Source organism: Notothenia rossii (genome assembly GCF_949606895.1).
Source record: "Notothenia rossii genome assembly, chromosome: 10".
NCBI classification, from domain to species: domain Eukaryota; kingdom Metazoa; phylum Chordata; class Actinopteri; order Perciformes; family Nototheniidae; genus Notothenia; species Notothenia rossii.
This window is the reverse complement of record NC_136908.1, coordinates 34,423,753-34,449,973: the sequence shown is the minus strand read 5'-3', so window position 1 is coordinate 34,449,973 and position 26,221 is coordinate 34,423,753. Positions and strand designations below refer to the sequence as shown.

The 26,221-nt window shown below is 42.7% G+C and overlaps 1 protein-coding gene across 2 annotated transcripts in view; it reads left to right on the top strand.

Annotated features, from left to right (window-relative positions):
* Positions 1-26,221, top strand: part of sema4ab (sema domain, immunoglobulin domain (Ig), transmembrane domain (TM) and short cytoplasmic domain, (semaphorin) 4Ab) — a 79,439-nt gene that overhangs the window by 36,944 nt on the left and 16,274 nt on the right. For both annotated transcript variants that reach the window (XM_079653320.1, XM_079653321.1), the window contains exons 10-12: positions 8,727-8,871; positions 9,465-9,654; positions 12,275-12,390. In XM_079653320.1, the coding sequence (XP_079509446.1) occupies positions 8,727-8,871; positions 9,465-9,654; positions 12,275-12,390 (451 nt within the window). The remainder of the gene's footprint in view (positions 1-8,726; positions 8,872-9,464; positions 9,655-12,274; positions 12,391-26,221) is intronic.

Genomic DNA, 26,221 nt, shown 5'->3' with positions numbered 1-26,221 from the left:
AGACATCCAGGTTTCCGTTATAAAAAGCATGTCCACAGCATGTGACGTGAAGGTGGTCTACCGACCGCCCAAGTACAACAAAGATTTTCTGAATAGTTCTCTGAACTATTGGCCGGTATCGTGACAAACTATGACAGCGTTTTAATTGTCGGGATTTGAACGCGCATGTCTGTTGTATCTCTAAACCACTAGCTAAAGACTTTCTTGATGTTGTAGATGCTTTTAACTTCATACAACATGTCTCTGGAGAGCAAGAGAGTGGGCACACATTAGACCTAGTCTTATCCCATGGCCTGCCCATTTCAAATGTAAATGTGTGTGAGGCAGCTTTATCAGCTCACCTGCCTGTGTTATTTGATTTTATTCTGCCCTATCGTCATAGTCTTAAATCATGCGCTCCTATCCGTCACGGTCGTATGATGAAACCCTCAACTGCTGCTAGTTTCTCCCCTGCCTTTGTAAACCTATCCCAGTCTGATGCTATGTCCTCTGACTCCCTGGACACTGAGCAATTAATTTCAGCCTTTCTCTCTTCCTGCACTGGAGCTCTTGACATTGTTGCTCCCCTGAAACTCATGCGCCCCAGAGCTAAATCTGAACCCTGGCTGAATGACGTCACTCATGCTGCCAGGCGTGAGTGCCGGCAGGCTGAGCGCAGGTGGAAGAAGGACAAGCTTCATGTAACTCATGACATTTTAAAAGAGAGTTGGAGAAAGTATCAGAGCACTGTAAACGCTGAAAAGATCAGTTACTTTTTTGATATTATTTCTAGTAACTTAAACAAACCTTGTGTTCTTTTTAAAACCATTGATGCTATGTTAAACTCTCCTTTATCCACTTGAATTGAAGCTTCAACTGAGGTTTGTAAAAAATGTCTCTGCTATTTTATAGACAAGATCTACACTATTAGAGCCAGTATCTCACCACCCTCTTTTGACCTCTCCATTGACATCACATGCACTGCTGTCTTCCAGCAGTTTGGACCTGTGTCGTTGTCATCTCTTAGTGACATTGTTGCTAAATTTAAAACCCTCATCTTGTCCCACAGACCCAGTCCCTCCTCCACTTTTTAAAGAGATATGGGACACTATTGGATCTAATGTCCATACAATTATAAATAGCAGCCTAGAGTCCGGTTCTGTGCCAGTTTATTTTAAACAAGCACCCCTGATAAAAAAACAAAAATAAATCTAGACACTTCTGTCTTCTCAAATTTAAAGACCCATCTCGAAGTTTCCTTTTTATTTCAACATTTTTGGAGAAAACGGTACTCTTACAGCTGCAGTCTTTTATACATGGACACAATATTTTTGATATCAGGGTGTCCACGGGGTCTTAAAAAGTATTAAAAGTTGATAAATCAATTTAGCGAAAATTAAGGCTATTAAAAAGTATTAACGGCATTTTCCAAGGTATTAAGAAGTCCCACAGCAACGACAACATGAAACACCCTTTAATTTACTGAAACGACATGTCGGGAAACCCCCTCAAGGCGGCCCCATGCATAGCGCGCCGTAAAATGCTGCTTCTTATTTTAAGTTTCGTTGCCTTGCTCCGCTCTGTGGGGGAGGGGGGGGGGGGCACTAAACGACTACGGTAAAGATAACGGGTCCCAGGTCCCAAGGTGGGTAGTCCAGCATACGCAACGCTCTGGGGGGTCCAAAGGCTCCGTGTGTAAGCCCTATATGATCATTTTCTGATAACGATGAAATAGCCCCGTCTCCCTCTCCCAACGTCTCCTGCTGCTGCTGGGCTGTCAGAAGAGGGCGAGGAAAAGAGAGGCAGGCACCGTTTATTAAATATTCTCATATTATTATACAGAGAACAGAGTCGTTATGAATTTGTTTTAAAGCTCAATAAATAACAAAGAAGACCTCTGACCGGCACTTTTCTAATTTTGTACGGAAGATTTAAACTTTAACGGACATGTTGACCGGCGGAACATTTTTTTAACGGAAACTCTGCCGCACTCTCTGTCTGTTCCTTGGAAGAGGCGGAGAGGTGGGTGTTTTTGATCTGCTGTGGACTACCGGAGAGATATACAGCAGGAGAACACGCCGTCCACCGCGGAGAATAAACAGAAGGGCAACCATGCTCCGGGGTCTTCTTCGCTGCTTTTGGTGTATTTTGTGGCAGGAGCAGCGCCACTTACAGGCCTCGTTTCCAGCATTTCCAGCGGTCTAGTGTGAACGGACACGTTAATGAATCGAATGCGTGTGAACGGAAGACTTTTTTGCGCTTGCGTATGCGTTTTTCCGTATGCGTCCTCGTGGGGCCGGGGTCTAAGCCAAACTATATCCGGTCACAGAGATCTGCTATTTTAAAGTAAAGTCAACACATATCGACCCTAATATAGTCTATATTAAGAACGAGAAAAGTCATAACATATATATCCTTTTTTGTAAACATATGACAAATGTGTGAGGGTGATGACGTCAGAGCATCGTCCTATGTGCCAGGGCTTAGCCCCGGACAGCCCCAGCCCAATTTAACCCCTGGGTATTTGTGAGGGAGCTCCTATATGGCATTACCCCGCTGAAGCTCACCAAAGTTTAATATATTTCATAGTTCAAAGTTTTGTCAATTGCTTTGTTTATTGGTCAAATACTCGTTTCTAATGGTTTCTGAGGAGTTTTACTGGAATGAAAGAGCACAGAGTACAGAAGCAACAAAGCAGCATACTGCATTAAACCTGATCTTCACAGAGAGGTTGAAGTTCATGTGGAAAGGAGGCCTCAGTAGTCTGTCTGCACTCTGTTTAGTTGTGCTATCTTACAATCAATATAGTAAATTTGAGGTGCCAATGTAACCGGTTAGAACTCAAAGTTGCGATGAGGTCTTAAAATGTATGGAAAGGGTCTTAAAAAAGGTCTTAAAAGGTATTAAATTTGACCTCAGGATTCCTGCATATACCCTGGATATGTTTCAGTCTGGTTTTAAAGCGTTTCACAGTACTGAGTCTGCCCTTCTAAGGGTATTCAATGACCTCCTGGTCACTAAAGACTCTTGTGACTCTGCCATCTTTATGCTCTTAGACCTCACAGCTGCCTTTGATACGATTGACCACTCCATTCTTATCTCTGGTCTAGAGCACTGTGTGGGTATCAGGGGCACTGCCTTAGAGTGGTTCAGGTCCTATTTGTCCCAGAGATCCTTTTCTGTCAGGCTTGGTGACTTTACATTGTCTTCTGGCTTCCAGTCGACCAAATAATTGATTTTAAAATACTACTGCTAGTTTTTAAATCACTAAATGGCTAAGGACCGAGGTATATAGACGACCTCCTCCATCACTATGAGGCATTCAGGAGTCTCAGGTCTTCTGGGTCGGGTCTGCTCTCTGTTCCGAGAATAACCACTAAACATGGAAAAGCAGATTTTAGTTATTATGCCCCAACAATCTGGAACAAACTGCCCAAATCGTGCACGTCCGCTGAAACACTTCCGATTTTCAAATCCAGACTAAAAACGGATCTATTTGCCGCTGCTTTTAATTGAGCTGCCCATACTCACACTACAGTATGCCTTTTTTAGTCATGTATTCTGTACCTGTTGTGTTTATTTATTTATTTAATTTCATTATCTTTGCTTTTTATGCCTGTTTTTAAATGCCATTTAATTATGTATTCATGCTGTATTTGTTCTTAAATGTCTTTTTATTTTGTAAAGCACTTTGAATCGCCATGTGCTGAAAAGTGCTATATAAATAAAATTGCCTTGCCTTGCCTTCTGCCCCCCTATCCTGTGGAGTTCCCCAATATTCTATTTTGGGGCCCATTTCTTTTCTTTATACCTTCTCCCCCTTGGACAAATTTTTAGAAAACATGGCGTCTCCTACCACCTTTATGCGGAAGACTCCCAAATATACCTAAGAAACACCAGCTCTCTGATGCCCCTGGTTGACTGTCTTAATGACATAAAGGCCTGGATGGCGCTAAACTTTTTAAATAGAAATGAGAGCAAAACGGAGGTCATTGTGTTTGGACCAAATGGTGATGTCCCTTCCATTGACCTGGGTTCCCAGCAACCATATTCAAAACCCATGGTCACTAATCTGGGCGTCAAAATCGACAGTGCTTTTAAATTAGATACACAGATAAACTCTGTGGTTGAGTCCAGTTTTTATCACTTGAGGCTCCTGTCCAAAATTAAACCAGTTTAATCCTTTTTAGACTTTGAGCGTGTAATTCATGCCTTTGTTTCTACGCGTTTGGATTACTGTAATGCACTTTATGCCGGCCTAAACAAGACCTCACTGGCACGTCTGCAGCTCGTACTAAATGCTGCGGCTCGGCTGCTTAGAGCAGGGGTGGGGAACCTTTTTCCTCTCAAGGGCCATTTCAAAATTGTTTTTGGGGCATGCACCACCAGGAAGATTTTTTTTAAATGTTAAAAGCATCAATCTGGTGCACTTTGAGAGCAACATGAAGAGATCTATGGATACATCTCTCACCACCCATTTGAAACAGAACTGCAAGCTGATTTTGTTCTTTATGGATATTTTACAAATAACTTCCCTTTCAAACTGTATTCTTGTTTATTAATAACAACTTTTTTTTACTGTCATATTAGTATTGTATACCTGTTTACTTTATTCTCTTATTTTTCTATAACTATAATGATCATATAAAGATGTACCTTTACCTCACTGGTTGGAGAAAAAGCTTCTTATATTCGTTAGCATAGCTAGCTAACCAGATGCTAATAACAACAAAGTTATTAACTGTATGATCAGTGTGACAGATGAAAAGATCGCCACTGGGCTTTCAACTAAAGACACAGACATGCAAAAACTGCGGCATGTGTACAGCTCCTTCTGGGTACTGCAATTTGTGAAGTCCCGGCCCGGAGCCACGTTCTGGTGCTCTCCGTTAGAACTACACTCCTGTCAGACGAGACATATACCACGTGATGACACGTTAGGCTCGTGTTGTGTTCAAGGACCCTGACCTTGGCCAGGAAAAACAAGCTTGTTTAATTATTTTGCGGTCTAGATTTCTTGATGTTTTTTTTTTTTTTTTGCGTGTGTTTATAAATTACCTCGAGGGCCGTACCAAATGGTCTCGCGGGCCGTATACGGCCCGGAGGCCGGAGGTTCCCCACCCCTGTCCAGTTTTTATCACTTGAGGCTCCTGTCCAAAATTAAACCAGTTTAATCCTTTTTAGACTTTGAGCGTGTAATTCATGCCTTTGTTTCTACGCGTTTGGATTACTGTAATGCACTTTATGCCAGCCTAAACAAGACCTCACTGGCACGTCTGCAGCTGGTACTAAATGCTGCGGCTCGGCTGCTTAGAGGAACACGCAAGCATGAGCACATCACACCAATTCTGGCTTCCCTCCACTGGCTTCCTGTGCATTTTTGAGTTAATTTTAAAGGTCCCATGTCATGGCCATTTCTACTGATCATAATTCCATTGTTGAGGTCTACTAGAATAGATTTAAATTGTGCAATTTTCCAAGCTCACATTGGTTTCTCATACAGCATCTCTGTGTAGTATGTGTATTCACTCTCTGTCCTAAACGGCTTGTTGGAGCTCCTGCCCCCACCCCCCCCCCTCCCTGTGAGCCCAGTGTGCTCTGATTGGTCGGGACGTTGCAAGCTCGTTGCTGCGAGCTGCTGCGAGGAGCGGACAGGTTTCCGGGTCGGCGATACAGCGAGAACAAGCTAAACTCATCCTGAGCACACACAAACACTCACAGCCGAAGTAAAAAAAAATAAGTGTGGCTTGATATTGAGTAATAAAAAGCTTTATAACGCTGTGAGAATGGCTCTGCGGAGAGCATTTCTCCACGATCCCAACTCGTCTATTACCAACCAGGGAGCTCTATGCAAGTCAATGGGGACTCCCTGTTAGTTAGCCAAGGGATCCTGGGCCCTTTCTCCTTTCACTAATTTCCCTCCTCGACTCCTATCCTCGACTCCTATCCTCGAGACTTAGTCACGCCCACAGGAGATGCGAGCGGAGGTGTCGAGGAGGGGAACCGAGGAGAGAGGAGGGGAAGAAGCAGGCGGTTAGAGAAATGAGAACTCCTCTCCTCTGAGCGGTCATTTTAAAGAGACGTCCATTAATGATGACAGCAGCACTCTGTCTGATGGACAGATGTGTTCATGACGACTTATATATTTACTTTGATTCATTAACAGTGCGGTATAATGAGACAATAACTGGCTACAGATGCAGACATATACACACACATTTGTTTATATAAATATATACAATTTCAGAATCAAACAAGTATGAGAGCACTCTCATAATATAGTAACATCAGAGACTGGATATATCCCCCCCCCTCTCTCTGGTCGCTACAATGAGGAAAATAAATTACGGGCCAAAAGTTTTATTTACAAGTATTAAAAGTAAGCAGAGGACACCAAACCAACTGAGACCCGTCTGTCCGCTGCATCTACGCACACACTGTACCACACACAACTACACACTGTACCACACACACCTACACACTGTACCACCCACACCTACACACTGTACCACACACACCTACACACTGTACCACACACACCTACACACTGTACCACCCACACCTACACACTGTACCACACACACCTACACACTGTACCACACACACCTACACACTGTACCACACACACCTACACACTGTACCACACACACCTACACACTGTACCACCCACACCTACACACTGTACCACACACACCTACACACTGTACCACACACACCTACACACTGTACCACACACACCTACACACTGTACCACACACACCTACACACTGTACCACCCACACCTACACACTGTACCACACGCACCTACAGCTCCTAAAGCATAATCAGGCTACAGCCGTTGTGTATTTTATTATGTGAAGCACTAAATGGTTTTAGAAAAATATCGACTCTTTGTTTGTAGATACTAGACTACAGCAAATAAAGAGAGTAGGTCTGTTATACTGAGTGATATATATTATACACACTGCTCTGCTTTCTGCACGGACCTCACAGCTATTCTCACTGGAAACATCACGTCGCGATGAAAGCAGTTACTAAAATAATATCCAGGGGATGCATGCAGAGCTGTGATTGGCTGAGATCAGTCCGGTCTTGCGTCACGACTCTTTGAAACATCTCTGTTCCCTGAAATGCATCCACGAAGGAGCCGTGGAGGACCGTGGAGGACCCATCAGTGTATCCTCGGTTATAGCTCCTCCAGAGAGCCTCCTCGACGCTCGATCCTCGGTCCTCGAAGTGCATTTAGAGAAATGAGATGTCCTTCAACATGGCGCGCTGAAATTAATTTCCGGGGCACTACCGGAGTATCGAGGAAGGGGATTTGATGAAATGAGAAAGGGCCCTGGTGTGTGAGGTGCTCCGCGGATTGGTCCATTTGGGCCAATCCGCTCATTTGTTGTTGATTTGGGTGTTCACACGTTACAGAACCCAGGAAGCAAACAATGGAAAATGAGAAATGTCCAACGAGGCGTTTTGGGGCAGCATAGACAGGTCTTTTCTGTGTTAGAGTTTTACTCGCTACAGGGTGTACTTTGAGGGGTTTTGACTCTGTAGACCGTTCACATGCATAAAAACCTGCATAACCCACAAGGGGATGGGTAATAACCGGAAAAGCATGACCTGGGCCCTTTAAGATGTTATTGTTTGTTTTTAAGTTGCTTAATGGGTCCCGCCTGAAGACCCACCTCTTTTCCCTTGCTGTCGAGTCAGTCTGAGCTATGTTTTATCGATTTTTATGCTTTTATTGTCTGTCCATAGCCTTTATGTACCGTGTATCCATTCTTATGTGGGCCTTTTATCCTTTTATATTTTCTTATGTGTGCCTTTTATCTATTATTGTAATATTATATTTTATTATAATGTTATGTTTGGTGTGAAGCACTTTGGTAAACCCTCTGTTGTTTTTATTATGTGCTATACAAATAAAGTGGATTGGATGAAGCACAACTGATCCATGACAAATGTTCTGCACTCGTTCTTTAGGTGGGGTGAAGACCGAGTGTTTCTTGAAGTGTCACAGCAGAGTCACCCCTGTAGGAGCAGATAGCAGCAGTAGATGATTCTACACTAGCAAATGCCCTGATAACATTCACAGCGGCTCTCTGGGACAGTGGATTTGACAATGCTAGCTAGTGCTGAAAACTTAAAGTAAAGACTCCTTTCTTAATCACAATCACACCTCCTGAGAAGGAAGTTTTTCAAATGTGATCCATAGCATGCATTTAAATATGTATACGGTAGTTTTAGATTTAGCTTCTACACGGAATTATGGGATGGCATTATCTTTGATAGATACGAAAGGAAGTAGCTTTCCTCAGCATTTAGACAATTCCACCAACTTCACTCAGTTAGAAACATTCTTCAGCATAAAAGACTATTCCACCACAGTCCTGATCATAAATACAGACAGTCTCGAATGATTTGTGCTTTTTGAGTGCACGGCGAGGTGTCATTTAAATGGGATCGTACAGAATCTTACATGTTGTAGAAACACTGGGAAATTCATGTATTTAGCAACATGTGTATTCCGAAGCTTGAGGCAGAGCTATACACGTAAGGAAACGACAACTGTTGTATTACATCTAACTAACTCAGTGTATAGAGAGAGAAACAAGGCATGTTGAAAGAAGCATTGAAGATGATATAAAGTGTATGTCAGGTTTTGCTTACTCTTGTTGACCGGTGCTTTCGCTCACAGTTATCTAACTGAGTCTTTCATGTTTTTCCCTCCATTACCTAATACCTAGGTCTGTGAACTCCGGACGCTCAGCAGTGTGTTCATTCCGCCTGGCTGACATCAAATCAGTATTCTCTGGGAACTACAAAGTCCTGAACAGGGACACGCTACAGTGGAGCACACGGGTTCAAGAGAAGGTTGCCAATCCAGGAGAGGTAAACACTCTGATCATATGAATATGGAACAAGGATAGAACCTTGCTCATGCAGAGGAACATTATAACTGAAACAGTTGTGCTGCAGTTCGATACAGAGCTGGAAAGAGTCAAATGATAAGGAGTGCAAATAAAAGTAATGTGATGCGCAGCCCTGTGACTGTGCTGTAGTTTGTGTACAGCCTTATATTGGCTTTTTATTCTGGAGATTACATTAAGGATCCAAAAATCATGAAGCGGTGTTAATATGTGGAGCTTATCCTGCTGGACAAAATGTGTAAGTACCATAAACATCAGATTGCCTTATTTTGCCATATTTTCTTCAAAATGATCAGATCCAACAGAAAAATCCTATTGCTTTTTGTCGTTGGAGCCCTTGCGATGCCATCTTCTGAGTTAAATCAAAAATAATCTCAATTAGTTTTTCTATTTCAAATCGTGCATCCCTTAAAAACCATTTCACAATGACAAGATCCAAGTTGTGTTAGATTAGATTAAGCACTTGAATTGACCTGCATCTAAGGTATTAATTTCATATTATAATTAGATTTTACCCAGTGTGTATCTGTATTTCTCTCTCCCTGCATGTATCAGTGTGGCCTGCACAACGCCTCGGACAACGCGCTGCGCTTCGTCAAAGAGAACTTCCTGGCCGACGACAGCGTGCGGCCGGTGGGGAGGAGTGCGACGGTGGTGTCCGCTGAGCACAGCTACACACACCTGAGAGTGCAGAGGGTGCAGGGCGCCGGCAGCCGGAGCTACACCGTGCTGTTCCTGCTCACAGGTCAGCCCCCCCAGCACCACCCGCCTCATGCAGGACCCTGTCATTATAATGTTTGATTTTTCTGAGAGAAGCCAACTCCAGTCTCCTTCCATTACAATCTGCCCTCACCCAGGTGTGCTGAATGATGAATCCACTTGATAATAATGTTGTTGTTTTTTTATTATCAGCATAGGTAAACACAATATAAGGGCTGCCACCAAAAAAGAAGCTAAAGGAGGAAGAAGTTTAGCAGTTGAGAAATGGAGGTTCTGGTATGATAAGTTCAACAAAGTAAACTGGTTATTATCGAGAACATCAGTGATTATCATTACAGGAGAGTATTGATGGTGAGTTTGTTTTCCAGTCCAGAAGAGTGTAACTTTAAAGAAGCGCTTCACTGACCCTAAAACAGGGTCGTTTTCTTCTTATATTCGCTCTTTCAAAAATATATATATTTTGTGGAAAAAATCCTACATACAAATTAACATATACTTGTAAAAAACAACTCAAAGTAAAATCATCAAAAAACATTCCAAAATATGCTGATGGTAGGAGATTAACCGCATTTGAAAAGTGTGATAATAATAATACATTATATTTATATAGCGCTTTTCTACAACTCAAGACGCTTTACAGTATGAGGGAACTTAGACAAACAAGGACAGGCAAACAAAACAAAACAGAAAAGGCAGTCAAGAGGAAGTTCATTGAGAGGGGGGCTTATGGGTAGACAGAGTTGAAAAGGTGTGTTTTGAGGCGGGACTGAAAGACTGTCAGGGACTCAGAGTCACGGAGATCTTGGGGGAGGGAATTCCAGAGCATAGGAGCTGCCACTGAGAAGGCTCTGTCCCCAAAGCTGCAGAGTGTGGATGTGGGAATGGATAGGAGTCCGGCTGCGGTGGATCTGAGGGACCCTGGGGGTTGATAAGGAGTGAGAAGGTTTGTGAGATAAGGAGGGGCCAGATGGTGGAGTGCTTTGTAGGTGAGGACCAGAATGCAAAGTTGATGCAATGGGAGACAGGAAGCCAGTGGAGGTCTTTGAGGACTGGGGTGATGTGATGCCATGATTTGGTATGCGTAAGGAGACGTGCAGCTGCATTTTGAACCCGTTGGAGTCTGTTGAGGGATGTAGTGCTGATGCCGTAAAGAAGTGAGTTGCAGTAGTTGAGGCGGGAGGAAATTAAGGCATGGATTAGTCGTTCGGCTGCGGGGCGGGTGAGAGAGGGTAGGATTTTTGCAATATTGCGGCGGTGGAAAAATTAGGTTTTGACTGTTTGGCGGGTGTGAGGTTCGAGGGAGAGGGTGTGGTCAAAGATTACGCCAAGGTTGCGTGCCTGATTGGAGGGGGAAACAATGGTGCCATCGATGGTGAGTGTTATGGGTCAAGGGAGTAGGTTGTGGGATTTGAGGAACCGATCAGATGGAGTTGGGTAACCAGGTTGAACTGGGGAGGAGGAGTCAGAAGGTCAAGGGAGATGGGGGGGGGGGGGTAGTGGTGGAGGTTGGGGGAGATGCTTGTATGTCAGATGGAGCTGAGAAGGAGTGGTTAATGGCGTTAATCTTGTCTGCGAAAAACTGAAGGAATGAGCTGCAAGTAGCGGAAGTACGGGGTTTGAAGAGCTTGTTAACTGTGGAGAAGAGGGTCCTGGGGCTACGGGAGGGGTCAGTGAAGATGTTGGAGAGGTGGGTAGATTTTGCGGCAAAAGGAGCATCTTTGTATGCATTGAGGTGGAGTTTGTAGTTTATGTGATGGACTTTAAGGGATGATTTATTTGAAAGACGTTCAAGTTGGCGGCCTCGCTGCTTCATTTTACGCAGTGCGGGTGTGAACCAGGGTGAGGAGGTCTTGAAAGTGACAGTTTTATTTTTGAGGGGGGCTAAAGTGTTGAGGGAGGTGAGTAGGGTGGAGTTGAGGTGGTTGAGCAGATCATCAGGTGAGCTGAGGGTTGCGTCCAGGGGGAGATTAGACGATAGCAGTTCGGAGAGATGGTTATGGTCAATGGACTGTAGATTACGGAAGGTGATGTTTCTGGGTGGGCAGGGGTTTCGGGTGGGGGGGGCAATGTTGAATTGTATGAGTTTGTGGTTGGAGAGGGGAAATGGGCAATGGTGGAGGTCAAGCACTGGGAGGTTGGTAGAGCAGACGAGATCAAGAATGTGTCCTTTGTCATGGGTGGGGAAGTTGACATGTTGGGGGATAGAGAAATTGTCGAGTAGGGTTGTGAATTCGGATGCCAGCTTGCAGGTGGGTGAGTCAATGTGAATGTTGAGGTCACCAAGTAGTAACAGACGTTGAGAGAGGGATGAGGCAAGTGTGAGGAATTCAGTGAAATCAGAGAGGGATGAGGTTTAGGAGGCCGGTCGATGGGGATGACAGTCAGTGAGGGAGGGGCTTTGAAGGCAATGAATTCAAAGGATGATACTGAGGGGAGGGTGAGTTCTGTGATCTGGATGTTGTGGTTGTGGATTACAGCAAGGCCACCACCACCGTGGGAGGGGCGAGGTTTAGTGATGTATTTCAGTTTTATATTTGTGTGATGACCTCTGTAAGCATGAATTCAGTGGGGGAAGTGTCGACTTGTATATGTATGATATAACATGTATGTATAATGTATAAATGTGTCCACTAACACTGTTTCAGAGTCGGGATACCTTCACAAAGCGGTGCTGCTGCAGGGCGGGGCCCACGTCATAGAGGAGGTGCAGGTGTTTGAGCAGCCTCAGCCAATCAAGAGCCTGAAGCTGTCCACAGCCAAGGTACACACTGAGGGACACTCTGAGAGACACTCTGAGGGACACTCTGAGAGACACTGAGGGACACTCTGAGGGACACTCTGAGAGACACTCTGAGGGACACTCTGAGAGACACTGAGGGACACTCTGAGAGACACTCTGAGGGACACTCTGAGGGACACTGAGGGATATTGTCTCATCATAAGCTTGTCCTCCTGAGGTTAAAGCACACACATTAATGCTGGTTAGAATATGTTGAACATTTGGACACTAAGGAACTTCCAAGCGTGAATACATTTAAAAATGTTGATTTATTCGTTCTTAAAATACATAAACACAAGCTCATCATTACAGTCTAACTGCCGGCTAGGACTAATAAGCAACCATCTGTTTACACCATAGACTGTATATATACAGTTGCAAGAAAAAGTATGTGAACCCTTTGGAATTACCTGGATTTCTGCATAAGTTGGTCATAAAATGGAGGAAGCCACTGCTGTCCAGAAAAAACATTGCTGCATGTTTCAAGTTTGCAAAAGAGCATCTGGATGTTCCACAGCACTACTGGCAAAATATTCTGTGGACTTATGAAACCGAAGTTGAGTTGTTTGGAAGGAACACACAACGCTATGTGTGGAGAAAAAAAGGCACAGCACACCAACATCAAAACCTCATCCCAACTGTGAAGTATGGTGGAGGGAGCATCATGGTTTGGGGCTGCTTTGCTGCCTCAGGGCCTGCACAGATTGCCATAATCGACGGAAAAATGAATTCTCAAGTTTATCAAGACATTTTGCTGGAGAACTTAAGGCCATCTGTCCACCAATTGAAGCTCAACAGAAGATGGGTGATGCAACAGGACAACGACCCAAAGCACAGAAGTAAATCAACAACAGAATGGCTTCAACAGAAGAAAATACGCCTTCTGGACTGGCCCAGTCAGAGTCCTGACCTCAATCCAATTGAGATGCTTTGGCATGACCTCAAGAGAGCGATTCACACCAGACATCCCAAGAATATTGCTGAACTGAAACCGTTTTGTAAAGAGGAATGGTCCAAAATTCCTCCTGACCGTTGTGCAGGTCTGATATGCACCTATAGGAAACGTTTGGTTGAGATTATTGCTACCAAAGGAGGGTCAACCAGTTATTAAATCCAAGGGTTCACACACTTTTTCCACCCTGCACTGTGAATGTTTACATGGTGTGTTCAATAAAAACATAAAAACATATAATTGTTTGTGTGGTTTTAGCTGAAGCACACTGTGCTTGTCTATTGTTGTGACTTAGATGAAGATCAGAACACATTTTATGACCAATTTATGCAGAAATCCAGGTAGTTCCAAAGGGTTCACATACTTTTTCTTGCAACTTTAAATGGACGTAGGGTCCGTGACGTCACCCATAGGATTCTGCAGAGAAGCCCTTAGTAGGCGGAGTCGGCCACTAACGGCTCGACATTGACGTCAGAGTTCAACTCCCACCTGTTCCCGGCTGCTTCAAATAAGTGCAAAGAGGCGGAACCTCCTGCCATCGAGCTGGAAGTTCCAGAACTAGCTGAAGCTACCAAGCACAGCTAATATGCTCCCCATCTGCACACTGCCTTGGCATTTTACGTTTCTAAGGTAAGCGGACATGAAACTATTCAGCAAAACTATAAATAATAATCTAAGTTATTGAGTTTTTAGCATAATACTTCAGAATCTTAAAATCCCTTAACGTTTGTATGCAATTTTGCTAAATCCAACACTGGAATCAAGCAAATATTAATATGTTTGCATGACATTAGTTATTTATATTTTGAAATCACTTAACTATACTTTTAATACATTTAAGTCAAGCTAAGGTACATGGGATGGTAGCTAGTTAGTGCTCTTACCTGTGAGGCCTCCTCCAAACAGCATAATAACCAGACTGTATCATTAAAACTAAGTACCAGTTCTAGATCCTTGACTTTAGACCAGGGGTGGGGAACCTCCGGCCCCCGGGCCGTATACGGCCCGCATACGGCCCGCGAGACCATTTGCTACGGCCCTCGAGGTAATTTATAAACACGCGCAAAAAAGAAAAAAATTAAAGAAATCTTGACCGCAAAAAAATTAAACAAGCGAGTGCCTGTTTTTCCTGGCCACGGTCAGGGTCCTTGAACACAACACGAGCCTAACGTGTCATCACGTGGTATATGTCTCGTCTGACAGGGGTGTAGTTCTGACGGAGAGCACCAGAACGTCGTACCCATAAGGAGCCGTACACATGCCGCAGTTTTTTCGTGGCTGTGTCTTTAGTTGTAATCCCAGTGGCGATCTGTTCATCTGTCATACTGATCATACAGTCAATAACTTTGTTGTTATTAGCATCTGGTTAGCTAGCTATGCTAACGAATATAAGAAGCTTTTTCTACAACCAGTGAGGTAAAGGCACATCTTTATATGATCATTATAGTTATAAAAAAACAAGATAATAAAGTAAACAGGTATAAAATACTATATGACAGTAAATAAAAGTTGTTATTAATAAACAAGAATACAGTTTGAAAGGGGAGTGATTTGTAAAATATCCATAAAGAAAAATAAATCTGCTTACAGTTCTGTTTCATATTGATGTTGAGAGATCTGTCCATAGATCTCCTAATGTTGCTCTCAAAGTGCACCAGATTGATGATTTCAACTTCAACATTTAAAAAAAAATCCTCCCGGGGGAGTATGCCCCCCGGACCCCTCTGGAGGAGGTGAGGACCCCTCTAGAGGAGGTTAGGTCCCCCCCACTTAAATCAGTCCACATGGATAGGAAACTAAATACTTTTGCACACATCTTGTGTCCAATATACTTTCTGTTTTGGTGGTCATGCCACAACCGTGCACGTGAATGCATGCACGAGTCATGGTAAAATATCTGGATTAAGAGGTTGCTTTTTCTTTGCACGGCATGAAAGAAAGGCGAAATGAATGGGCTGTGATTTTACTATTTTTAAGCAGAGGTCAATAATTTGTAAGGCCCTCGGAGGATGTTGAAAAATTTGAAATGGCCCTTGAGAGGAAAAAGGTTCCCCACCCTTGCTTTAGACAAACGATTCAAAAGACAAAATGTATTTAAAGACCAATCTTTATTTGAATGTGCCTCTTAACCTGATATATTAGTTATACAGTAATAGTATTGACAATCTAAAAAACTGAGCAACTCAACTGTCAACTTTATATTTCTTATTGTCTAAAGCAGGGGTAGCCAACACTGTGCCCGCGGGAACTTAGTCGTCCGCAGGGGCAACGTGAGTCGCCCGCGGGGCATGTTCTAAAAATAGCTCGCCAAGCAAGTCCATGTATAAAATACACAAAACAAAAAAGGAAATGTAATTAAAAGAATCTACCCTATGCATGAACGAAACCTAAATCATAGCAAACTCTATCGACTTAATATAACTCTATATCTATCTAACACCCCTCCTCCCGCCACCCCCACAATGAATATCGACCAATCACGTTCTTCCTTGATTTGCGGGTCGAGAGTTGCAGTCGGGAAGAAAAGCAATGTGGCACCTCCCTGCTGATTTTCCTTCTGGCAGAATCTACATAACACATCAGCCCCATTGAACAGCCTAGTCGTGCCAGCCTACACAGCACATGAGGGGCAGAGATTTACTCTGTGTGTTGCAAGTTGCATATATATTTATTGCACTTGACGCACACACACGCATGGCGTAATTTCCACTGGGTACAGGGGGGACATGTCTCCCGCTCTTTTCGAAATCCCGTTTGTGTCCCCCCGCTTTACAAATATGTGTATTATTATTTTTTAACGCAAGCCGTCATCGCCACGGAGGAGCACACAGCCTCTGTGAGCGAGCGAGACAAAGGGTGAGAGAGAGAGAGAGAGAGAGAGAGAGAGAGAGAGAGAGAGAGAGAGAGAGAGAGAGAGAGAGAGAGAGAGAGAGAGAGAGAGAGAGAGAGAGAGAGAGAGAGAGAGAGAGAGAGAGAGAGAGAGAGAGAGAGAGAGAGAGAGAGAGAGAGAGAGAGAGAGAGAGAGAGAGAGAGAGAGAGAGAGAGAGAGAGAGAGAGAGAGAGAGAGAGAGAGAGAGAGAGACCACACCTTTATCTATTTAATATAGATAAATTAAGAAATCATTCCAATGTGTACTATACAGTGATGCAAATTAGTCGCTTTTCGGCGCCTCCCGCTTTTTTAACGCTGATTTGGGTTACTTGTGTAATTTGTGGAGAACCGAAGAGTTTTCGTTTGGGGGGGGGTCCGTCAGTCGACAGACGGACAACTTCTCACTTCAAAAAAGAAGAAGAAATCTAGATCGCAAAATAATTAAACAAGCGAGTGCCTGTTTTTCCTAGCCAAGGACAGGTTCATTGAACACAACACGAGCGTAACTTGTATTCACCATAGGTCTTCACGTGGTTATGTCTCGTCTGGAAGGTGTAGCGGAGAGCATCGGAACGCTGCTCCAGCTCTTCAAATATTGCAGTACCCATAAGGAGCCGTACACATGCCGCAGTGTTTGCGAGGCTGTGTCTTTAGTTGTAAGCACAGTGGCGATCTGTTGTTATTAGCATCTGGTTAGCTAGCTATGTTAACGAATTTAAAGAGCTTTTCTACAACCAGGTGGAAGAGAGCTCTCTCCTGAGAGGCTCAAATAACCTCAGCTCAGTGAGGTTAAGGCACACCTTGATATGATCATTATAGTTATTAATGAGACATTAGAGACTCAATTATTAACAGGTATAAAATAATATATGACAGTAACAAAAAAAAAAGTTGTTAAAAATAACAAGAATAGAGTTTGAAAGGGGAGTGATTTGTAAAATATCCAAAAAGAAAAATCTATCATTGTCAGATAGTATATTACGCTGTTTTTTTTCTGCTTCGTAGTTATAGTTCTCTCTTTTTTCACCATACCTGTGTTTGCATCACTGACTATAGGACAGTAAAAAAAACAAAAAACAGTTTAAAAAGGGAGTGATTAGTAAAATATGCATAAATAGAAAGAAAGAATGCTAACTAGGTAACACAAGATAAGAATAAACCAGTTTAAATGATTTGTTATTGGTTGTGATCATATTCTAAAGATGATTGGATTATTGAAAAGTATACAGCTCCCTTTCATATGAGTGTTGAAGGCTGTATCCACAAAGTCACCAGAATTTATGGATACTAGGGATGTGCATCTCCATCACTGAGGCCGATGCGATGCGCATCTCGATACGTTGCCACGATACGATACATTAACGATACCTTTGAAACACCAGGCGATACGATACGATACGATTCACCCCTGTTGCGATACAGTTCGATACGATTTGATTCAACATTATGCGATTCGGGGCGATACGATGCGATTCAACACGATGCAAAAATAATGATACTTCAATATGGTACGACAGAGGATTTTTGTTTTATTCCTGATATGCAGCAAATCATTCATTAACAAAAAAGTGCTTTACATATTTGGTACTGCACATCACATCATGCCGTTTATTTTTTTACCTTTAAAAGCTCTCCAGAGTACAATTGTATAACACCTCACAGTTAAACAATGTAAGGATGCATTGCTCATGATTAACAATGTGCAGATAACAGCTACCATAGAGCCATGTCCATACAGCTGCCAGCCTGATGTGCTTAACACTCAGAGGCTAACTCACCAGTGAGCAGAAAGCAGTGGTTTCTATCTGAACAATAAAGAAAACAAATAACCTTTCACAAACAGGTATTTCATAACTGCTTACAGTAAGGAAGACATTTAAATTATTATTGGCCGTCACAGGCTGCTGTAAGCTAAACACCTCACTCTGACAGAACACCTCACTGAGTGATTTAACTCATATGTCTCACTTTCAGGTTTCTCTTTTCAGCCGCAGACCCCATGTCGCCTCTTTATGTGCGTCGCTAAGTTCCTCGTACTACTTGTGTACTTTAAAGCGGCTCAGCATCGTTAACAATTTGCGAGTGATTTTTCAAGTTGACCGTCTGTAGTAATAGTGCCGCGCACATATACCATCAGGACGTTACTGATGGGGTGCGGCTGCGGAGTGATACTGTGTGTATGCAAGTCCGCATCTAGGACGGATCTATGTATCATAGCTGTAGACCTGTTAAGTAATAAAGATACCTCATACAAAGGTCTACGGATACCTTATTACTCTCCATGACCTGCGCTCAACTATATAGCATAAATGACTATTACACCGTCTTTCTTGAACAATCCGAAGTGTTGCCAAACGTTTGATTTGTAGGTATTTTTCGGTGCGCTGTGTTTCTCTTTCTCCTCAACATCCGTGTGTGTTGATAACTGAGACTCTCGTTCTCCGTAGTGGCGAAGCAAATATCAAAGATCGTCTCTGCTGAACGTTGACAAGATGAGGGGATTTTATATGAATGAATCGTTTTTTTACCGATGCAAAGACGCTACGCAATCGATGCATCGCGAGTTCAACCCAAACTGTAGCCGATGTGCACTCTTTCAACCGGTGCACTCGCATCTTGAACGTTTATGCCGGTGCACCAATGCGAATTGGTGAATCTTAACATCTCTAATGGATACACCAGAGTGCACCAGCATTTCACTTCAACATTTTAAAAAACATCTTCCCGGGGGAGCACGCCCCCGTACCCCCCTAGAGGAGCTGAGGCCCGTCCACCCCCAAATAAAGCAGGTTAAAATAATTAGATTGCAAACATGTTCTTTTAGTAAACACTGAAAACGGGTCCCACAGACCCAAACAGCACACAAAGGTTAAAGGTAAGCATATTAACGTTAAAATGTGCTAAATATATACACTGCAAAAAACAAAAAAAGAGGAGTAAAAGTAGCCCCCGACTTGTTTTATTTTTTTAAAGTAGCCCTCACCCTAAAAAAGGCTGGTGACCCCTGGTCTAAATCAATCAATCAATCAATGTTTATTTATATAGCCCAATATCACAAATGTTACATTTGTCTCAGTGGACTTCAAAGTTTGTACAGAATATCAGTATGACAATACGACACCCTCTGTCCTTAGACCCTCACATCGTACAAGGAAAAACTTCCAGAGAAAACCCACAGTTTAAAGGGAAAAATGGGAGAAACCTCAGGGAGAGCAACAGAGGAGGGATCCCTCTCCCAGGACGGACAGACGTGCAATAGATGCCGTGTGTAAATTGAAAAGATAATACATTTGCAACATAGGTAGTCCAAATGTTTGGAAATGCATGTGTGTATAATAGGAAGATGAATCCATGAGTATATCCATCCAGGACTTATGATCCAGGACCACAGCCACGACTCAAGATCCAGGACTCGCAATCCATGACACAGGACCGCAGGATCATCCATGACTCCGGATCCCGGCGTATATAGACACCAAAAAGAAAGAAAATTGGGGAAGCTGGGTTAATCGGAACATGAGAGTACACAGGTACAGACAGAGAGAAGGAAGAAGTAAGATGTCCCCCGACAAACTAAGCCTATATCAGCAAAACTAGGGGCTGAATCTAATCAGCCCTAACTATAAGCTTTATCAAAAAGGAAGGTCTTAAGCGCACTCTTAAAAACGGATAGGGTGTCTGCCGTCCGAACACAAACTGGAAGCTGATTCCACAAAAGTGGAGCTTGATAAGAAAAGGCTCTGGCTCCCATTGTACTTTTAGAGACTCTAGGAACAACCAACAACCCTGCATTCTTGGAACGCAATGCCCTAGTAGGACAATAGGGTATAATGAGTTCTTTAAGGTAAGATGGCGCCTGCCCATTAAGGGCTTTGTAGGCAAGAAGAAGAATTTTAAATTCTATCCTGTGTTCTATAGGGAGCCAGTGTAAGGCAGCCAGAACAGGAGTAATGTGGTCCCTTTTCCTAACTCTGGTTAGTACACGAGCTGCAGCATTTTGAATCAGCTGAAGCGACTTGACTGACTTCTTGGTACGCCCTGATAATAAGGAGTTACAATAATCCAGCCTTGAAGTAACAAATGCATGGACTAGTTTCTCTGCATCGTTTTGAGGCAAGATATGCCTGATTTTTGCAATCTTACGTAGATGGAAGTAGGCGGTCCTTGAAATTGATTTTATGTGGGCGTTAAAGGATAAATCCTGATCAAATATAACACCAAGATTCCTTACAGTCTCACTGGAGGCCAAATTAATGCCATCCATAGTTAATATATCTTTGGATAATTTGTTTCGTAGATTCTTCGGGCCAAGTACAATAACTTCAGTTTTGGTCGTGTTTAACATCAAAACATTTAAGGTCATCCACGTTTTTAAGTCCTTGAGGCAGTCTTGAATTTTATTTAGATGATTAATTTCATCAGGCTTGATTGATAAATATAGTTGAGTATCATCCGCATAACAATGAAAGTTTACAGAATGATTCCTTATAATATTGCCTAACGGAAGCATATATAGGGTGAACAAAATAGGTCCAAGCACTGAGCCCTGTGGCACTCCATGGCTAACTTTGGTTTGCATGGAAGATTCATCGTTGACACGTACAAACTGAGAGCGTTCAGATAGATAGGACCTAAACCAGCCTAATGCAGTTCCCTGTATGCCAACTAAGTGCTCTAGTCTTTGCAATAGGATATCATGGTCGATAGTATCAAATGCAGCACTAAGATCGAGCAAGACAAGAATAGAGACAAGTCCCTTGTCAGAGGCTATTAGAATGTCATTTGTGACTTTAACCAGAGCTGTCTCTGTGCTATGATGTGTTCTAAAGCCAGACTGAAAATCTTCAAATAAATCATAGTTTTTTAAGTAATCACACAGCTGTTTTGCGACTGCTTTCTCAAGAATCTTTGAGAGGAACGGAAGATTAGAAATAGGTCTATAGTTGGCTAAAACCTCTGGATCGAGGTTGTGCTTTTTAAGAAGTGGTTTTATCACTGCTACTTTGAATGATTGTGGAACATAGCCTGATAATAAAGACATATTCATAATATTTAATAAAGAAGTGCTAATTAATGGAAAAACTTCTTTTAACAGCTTAGTTGGAATCGGGTCTAAGATACACGTTGATAGTTTAGAAGAGAGAATCATTGAATTTAATTGTTCAAGGTTTATGGCTGAAAAGCATTCTAGTTTACTATCTAGTGTAATATTAGAACTTACGTTTCCGGGAGCTGTTGATAACACTATACTGGTTAAAGGCAAGAGGTCATTGATTTTGTTTCTAAGAGTAACAATTTTATCGTTAAAAAAGCACATAAAATCATTACTACTGAGTGCTATGGGAATAGAAGGCTCAGTCGAGCTGTGGCTCTCTGTCAGCCTGGCTACAGTGCTGAAAAGAAATCTTGCATTATTCTTATTCTCATCTATTAATGAAGAGTAGTAGGCTGCTCTCGCTTTACGCAGTGCTTTCTTATATTCATTGAGTGTAATATGCCAAATTAAACGAGATTCTTCAAGTTTAGTGGAACGCCATATCCTTTCAAGTTGTCTCGACTTTTGCTTTATTTTGCGGGTTTCGGCATTATGCCATTGAGCTAATCTATGTTGTTTTATTTTCTTCTTTTTCAAAGGAGCAACAGAGTCTAATTTTATTCGCAGCGCATCTGTAGCACTATCAACAACATGATCAATTTGGGGTGGTGTACATTTTGTATAAGTTTCCTCCCCTACATGCAGACATGCTATCGAGTTAAGTATTGGTGGAATCTCTTCCTTAAATTTGGCTATAGCACTAACAGATAGGTTTCTGCTGCAGGAGCTTTTGGCTAATGCTTTGTAGTCTAGTAACAGTACTTCAAAAGTTACTAAGAAATGGTCGGATAAAGCAGGATTATGCGGTTCGACTAATAGTTGCTCAATTTCAATACCATAAGTCAGAACAAGGTCAAGAGTGTGATTATAACAGTGGGTTGGTTTATTTACACTCTGACAGAAACCAACAGAATCTAATATAGAGTTAAATGCAACAGTAAGGCTATTTTTATCATCGTCAACATGAATATTAAAGTCACCTACGATAATTACTTTATCTGTTTTAAGTACCAAAGCTGATAAAAACTCAGAGAATTCTGATAAGAATTCTGAATAAGGACCTGGTGCACGGTACACTGTAACAAATAAGATTGGCTGCAAAGTTTTCCAGGTCGGATGCGTAAGACTGAAAATGAGGCTTTCAAAGGAGGTATAATTTAATTTTTGTTTAGTATTGATAAGTAAACTTGAGTCAAAGATTGCTGCAACTCCACCTCCTCGGCCCGTGCCTCGGGCAATATGAGTATTGATATGGCTGGGTGGAGTGGCCTCATTTATGCTGACATATTCTTCATCTCTCAACCAAGTTTCAGTGAGACAGCATATATCAATATTATAATCTGATATTAAATCATTTACCAATATTGCTTTGGATGCTAGAGATCTTATGTTTAAGAGACCACATTTAATCTTCCTGTTTTGTTGCACTGTAGTAGTTGTTACATTTACTTTTATTAGGTTATTATGTATGACACCTCTATTAGGTTTTACCTTAAATTGTCCTTGGGCAGACACACACACCGTTAATATTGGGTATTTTATTGGGTTCGGGATTCCTATGGATGACTGCCTAGGAGAGAGCGCAGAGAAGCGTGTAAGACTGCGACTCTGCCTCCTGGTCTCAACTCCAGTTTGTCATGGATTAAGTCCACAGAGCCCTGAAATGTTTGCCGAAATGAGATTTGCACCTTCCAAAGTAGGATGAATGCCGTCTCTCTTAATCAGACCAGGTTTTCCCCAGAAGGCTGTCCAATTATTCACGAAGCCCACATTGTTTGCTGGGCACGACCAAGACAACCAGCGCTGAAATTATGACATGCGGCTATACATGTCATCATTGATCAGATTGGGGAGGGCATTAAAGCATTTATTATTTTCATTTCCCCCCTCTCATATTCAGTGTGGACGGATTGAGACAGTGTGGTGTCCAGAAAGCTGCAGAGACTTCAGGGAGAAACCTCCGTGTGATGGACGTCCTGTCTGTTGATTTGGAGAGGACTGAGGGTGTTTCCTCTGTGAGGAGGTCCAGGCCTGATGGGGGAGCCCATGCTGGGCAAAGCTGATACCAACTGCACAGGCCTAGTCTGTCACTTTATTTGACTAAATGTGTTTACTTATACATTTAATAGGTTTACACCTTCTGTCCATATGTGCTTTTTATTTAAAACGTGTTTGATTAAGTTTTGGTTCACATTTCAATAAATTGTATTTGTATTTGCACTCCTTTTGTCCATTATTCTTACTGAAAATGTTAGATTACACATTCACATCTGACTGAAGATTGGCCCCATTTATTTGTGACGTTGTAAACTCTGTGGTACAAGGCACAAGTGATGTGAAGCTCATAAAGTGAGGCAAATAGAAATAACCAGCTGATGGAGTGTAGATGTGGAAATAGGTGCATTCGATCAGCTGACTGTGTTTTCACAATAAAAGTAGTTTCTTAGTGAATGTCCTGTACTGGTCTTAAAATCTCCTAACATCAGCTTCTAATGGTCCTCTTGGATGTTCTTCTTGACCCTCAGAGAAGGAGAAAATGTTGTGTCTTTCAGGCATGTCCTTTCCTAACAAAAATGACAGGAAACATAAAACATATTATTGCAGAACAAGTGTGTTATTTATGAAAGCGGTGTGTTTGCGTGTTTAAAGGCTGTAGACAGGGGCGGACTGGCCATTGGGAATACCGGGTGTGGGTTCCAGCCACTCCCTTTTTTTATTTTTGCTTACCTAAATCCTACCGGCCCACATTTGTAAGTGTTCTGGGCCGGGCCATTTTGATAGGCTACCTTTGTTCTATCAAGCAGTTTCAATTTCACACATCAGGCACGTCGCAGCTGTCACTGCGCAGTGAACGATCAGGAGTGAGTGACTGAGAGACCTAGCAGTTGCTTACAGATGGATAAACAAGCTCCAAAGCGTAAAGGCGTTTTTGTATAGTTTGTGTATACAGTATACAGTATTGTAGCGAGCCCTGGGTTCAGAGGGAGGGGCTTGCATAGGGGAGGGGGGGGGGGGGGGTTGGCAGGGAAACAGGGTTCAGGGGAAGTGGCTGTACGGCTGTACCCGTAGGATAGAAAAGGGGGAAGTGACGTCTGACTCAGAGGTCGCGCGGCTATGGAGAAGACCGTGTTGCCCACATTCTGTTACTGAGTTTAGGCTAGTTAGCTAGCAGGTTTATTGTTTTGGGTGCAGTCACTTTTGCCTCCACTTGCTGTTCAAATAAATGTTGAAAGAAAAAGTCAATCTGTTTACAGTTCTGTTTTATATGGGTGTTGAAGAAGAAGAATTGGGAGGGATGAAACCCTCTTTAATGGTCACACATGCAGAGCACAAAGCACACACAGTGAAATGTGTTCTCTGCTTTTAACCCATCCTAGTACCAGGAGTCTAGTACTAGGAGCAGTGGGCAGCTATTGTAGAGCGCCCGGGGAGCAATGGGAGTGAAGGGGGATGTCCGGTGCCTTGCTCAAGGGCACCACGGCAGGGCAGGAGGTGAACTGGGACCTCTCCAAGTAGAAGTCCACACTCCAAATGTAGGTCTGGTCGGGGACTTGAACCGGCGACCCTACGGCTCACAGTCCAAGCCCCTACTGACTGCCATAGATTTAGTCCCTAATTTTGCTCTCAAAGTGCACCAGATTGATGCATTTAACTTCAACATTTAAAAAAAAATCTTCCCGGGAGAGCTTGCCCCCGGACCCCCCTAGAGGAGGTGAGGTCCACCACCTGCCCACACCCCCTGTTGAATTGTCTCACCCACATTGAGGATGTTTCCTACGACCATGTTTTATTCCATGTGTCAAGTCAGGCAAATTGGGTCAAAATGTTATTGCATCAATGATCTGTTAACATTAAAATCAATAAATATATGCTATAACTATTTTGCTCTAGGCAACTCAAGGGCTCAGGTAATGTGATTACTATATGAATAATGGTCCAAAATAACATAAAATGCATAGGGTTTTTTGTTAAGTTACATACTTTCGTCGCCGGCCGGCCGATACATGCCGCGCATTAAGTGGGCCTGTCTGTCAATTAATCCCCGGGCCAATTTTTCCTCCCAGTCCGCCCCTGGCTGTAGATATAATTATTTTGTAATTGTAATGGTTTTTTTTATTTCAACAGAGCTACAAAGACAATCAGATTATGAATGTTCATCAACATTGAAATATATGTTATTATCAAAATAATATTTAACTGTTACCAAAACGTAGTGCAACTGTAGAAGCTTGCTCTGTTGTCTCACTGAAAGAATAACTTTTACCACGTTTTTTCAGACAATATTGAGAGATAAATAGTAGCAGTTCTCACTATGTGTTAAATATCTTTGCCTTCAATACATTAAATTAGAAAGCTGACAAAGACAAGACACTTTTGTACGTCTTTTATACATGAATATGTGTCCCCGGTGTTACAGGGAACTCACCAAGTGTCAGAAAACACAACCCTCTATTTTCCTCCATACCCAAATCTCTAAAAAAAAGGGGCTGCAACTGATCTGAGACAGACTGATCCAGATTTGAACACTTTACTGACGTCAGTAAAGTGGCGCTACAGCTATTGGTCAACTCTTCACCTATCAGGGGAATGAGAGGTTGGGCCACGGCCGGCCATTGCCGCTCGAAAGCGCTGGAGACGCTGTAGTACATATGCCAGGCCTGTAAGTGGCGCTGTAGTCTGCCACAAAAGCAGCGAAGAAGACTTCCCTTGCATGGTTGCCATGGTTGCCCTTCTGTTTATTCTCCGCTGTGGCTCTTTTTCTCCCTACCCGAGGCAAGCGTTTGTGCCTCCTGCTTTAAAACAAATGAATAATGACTATATAATCATATGTAAGGGATAATGTGCAGCGACGCGGTCATTATGGGGGAAAGAACACCGACAGGCTGATCAGGAG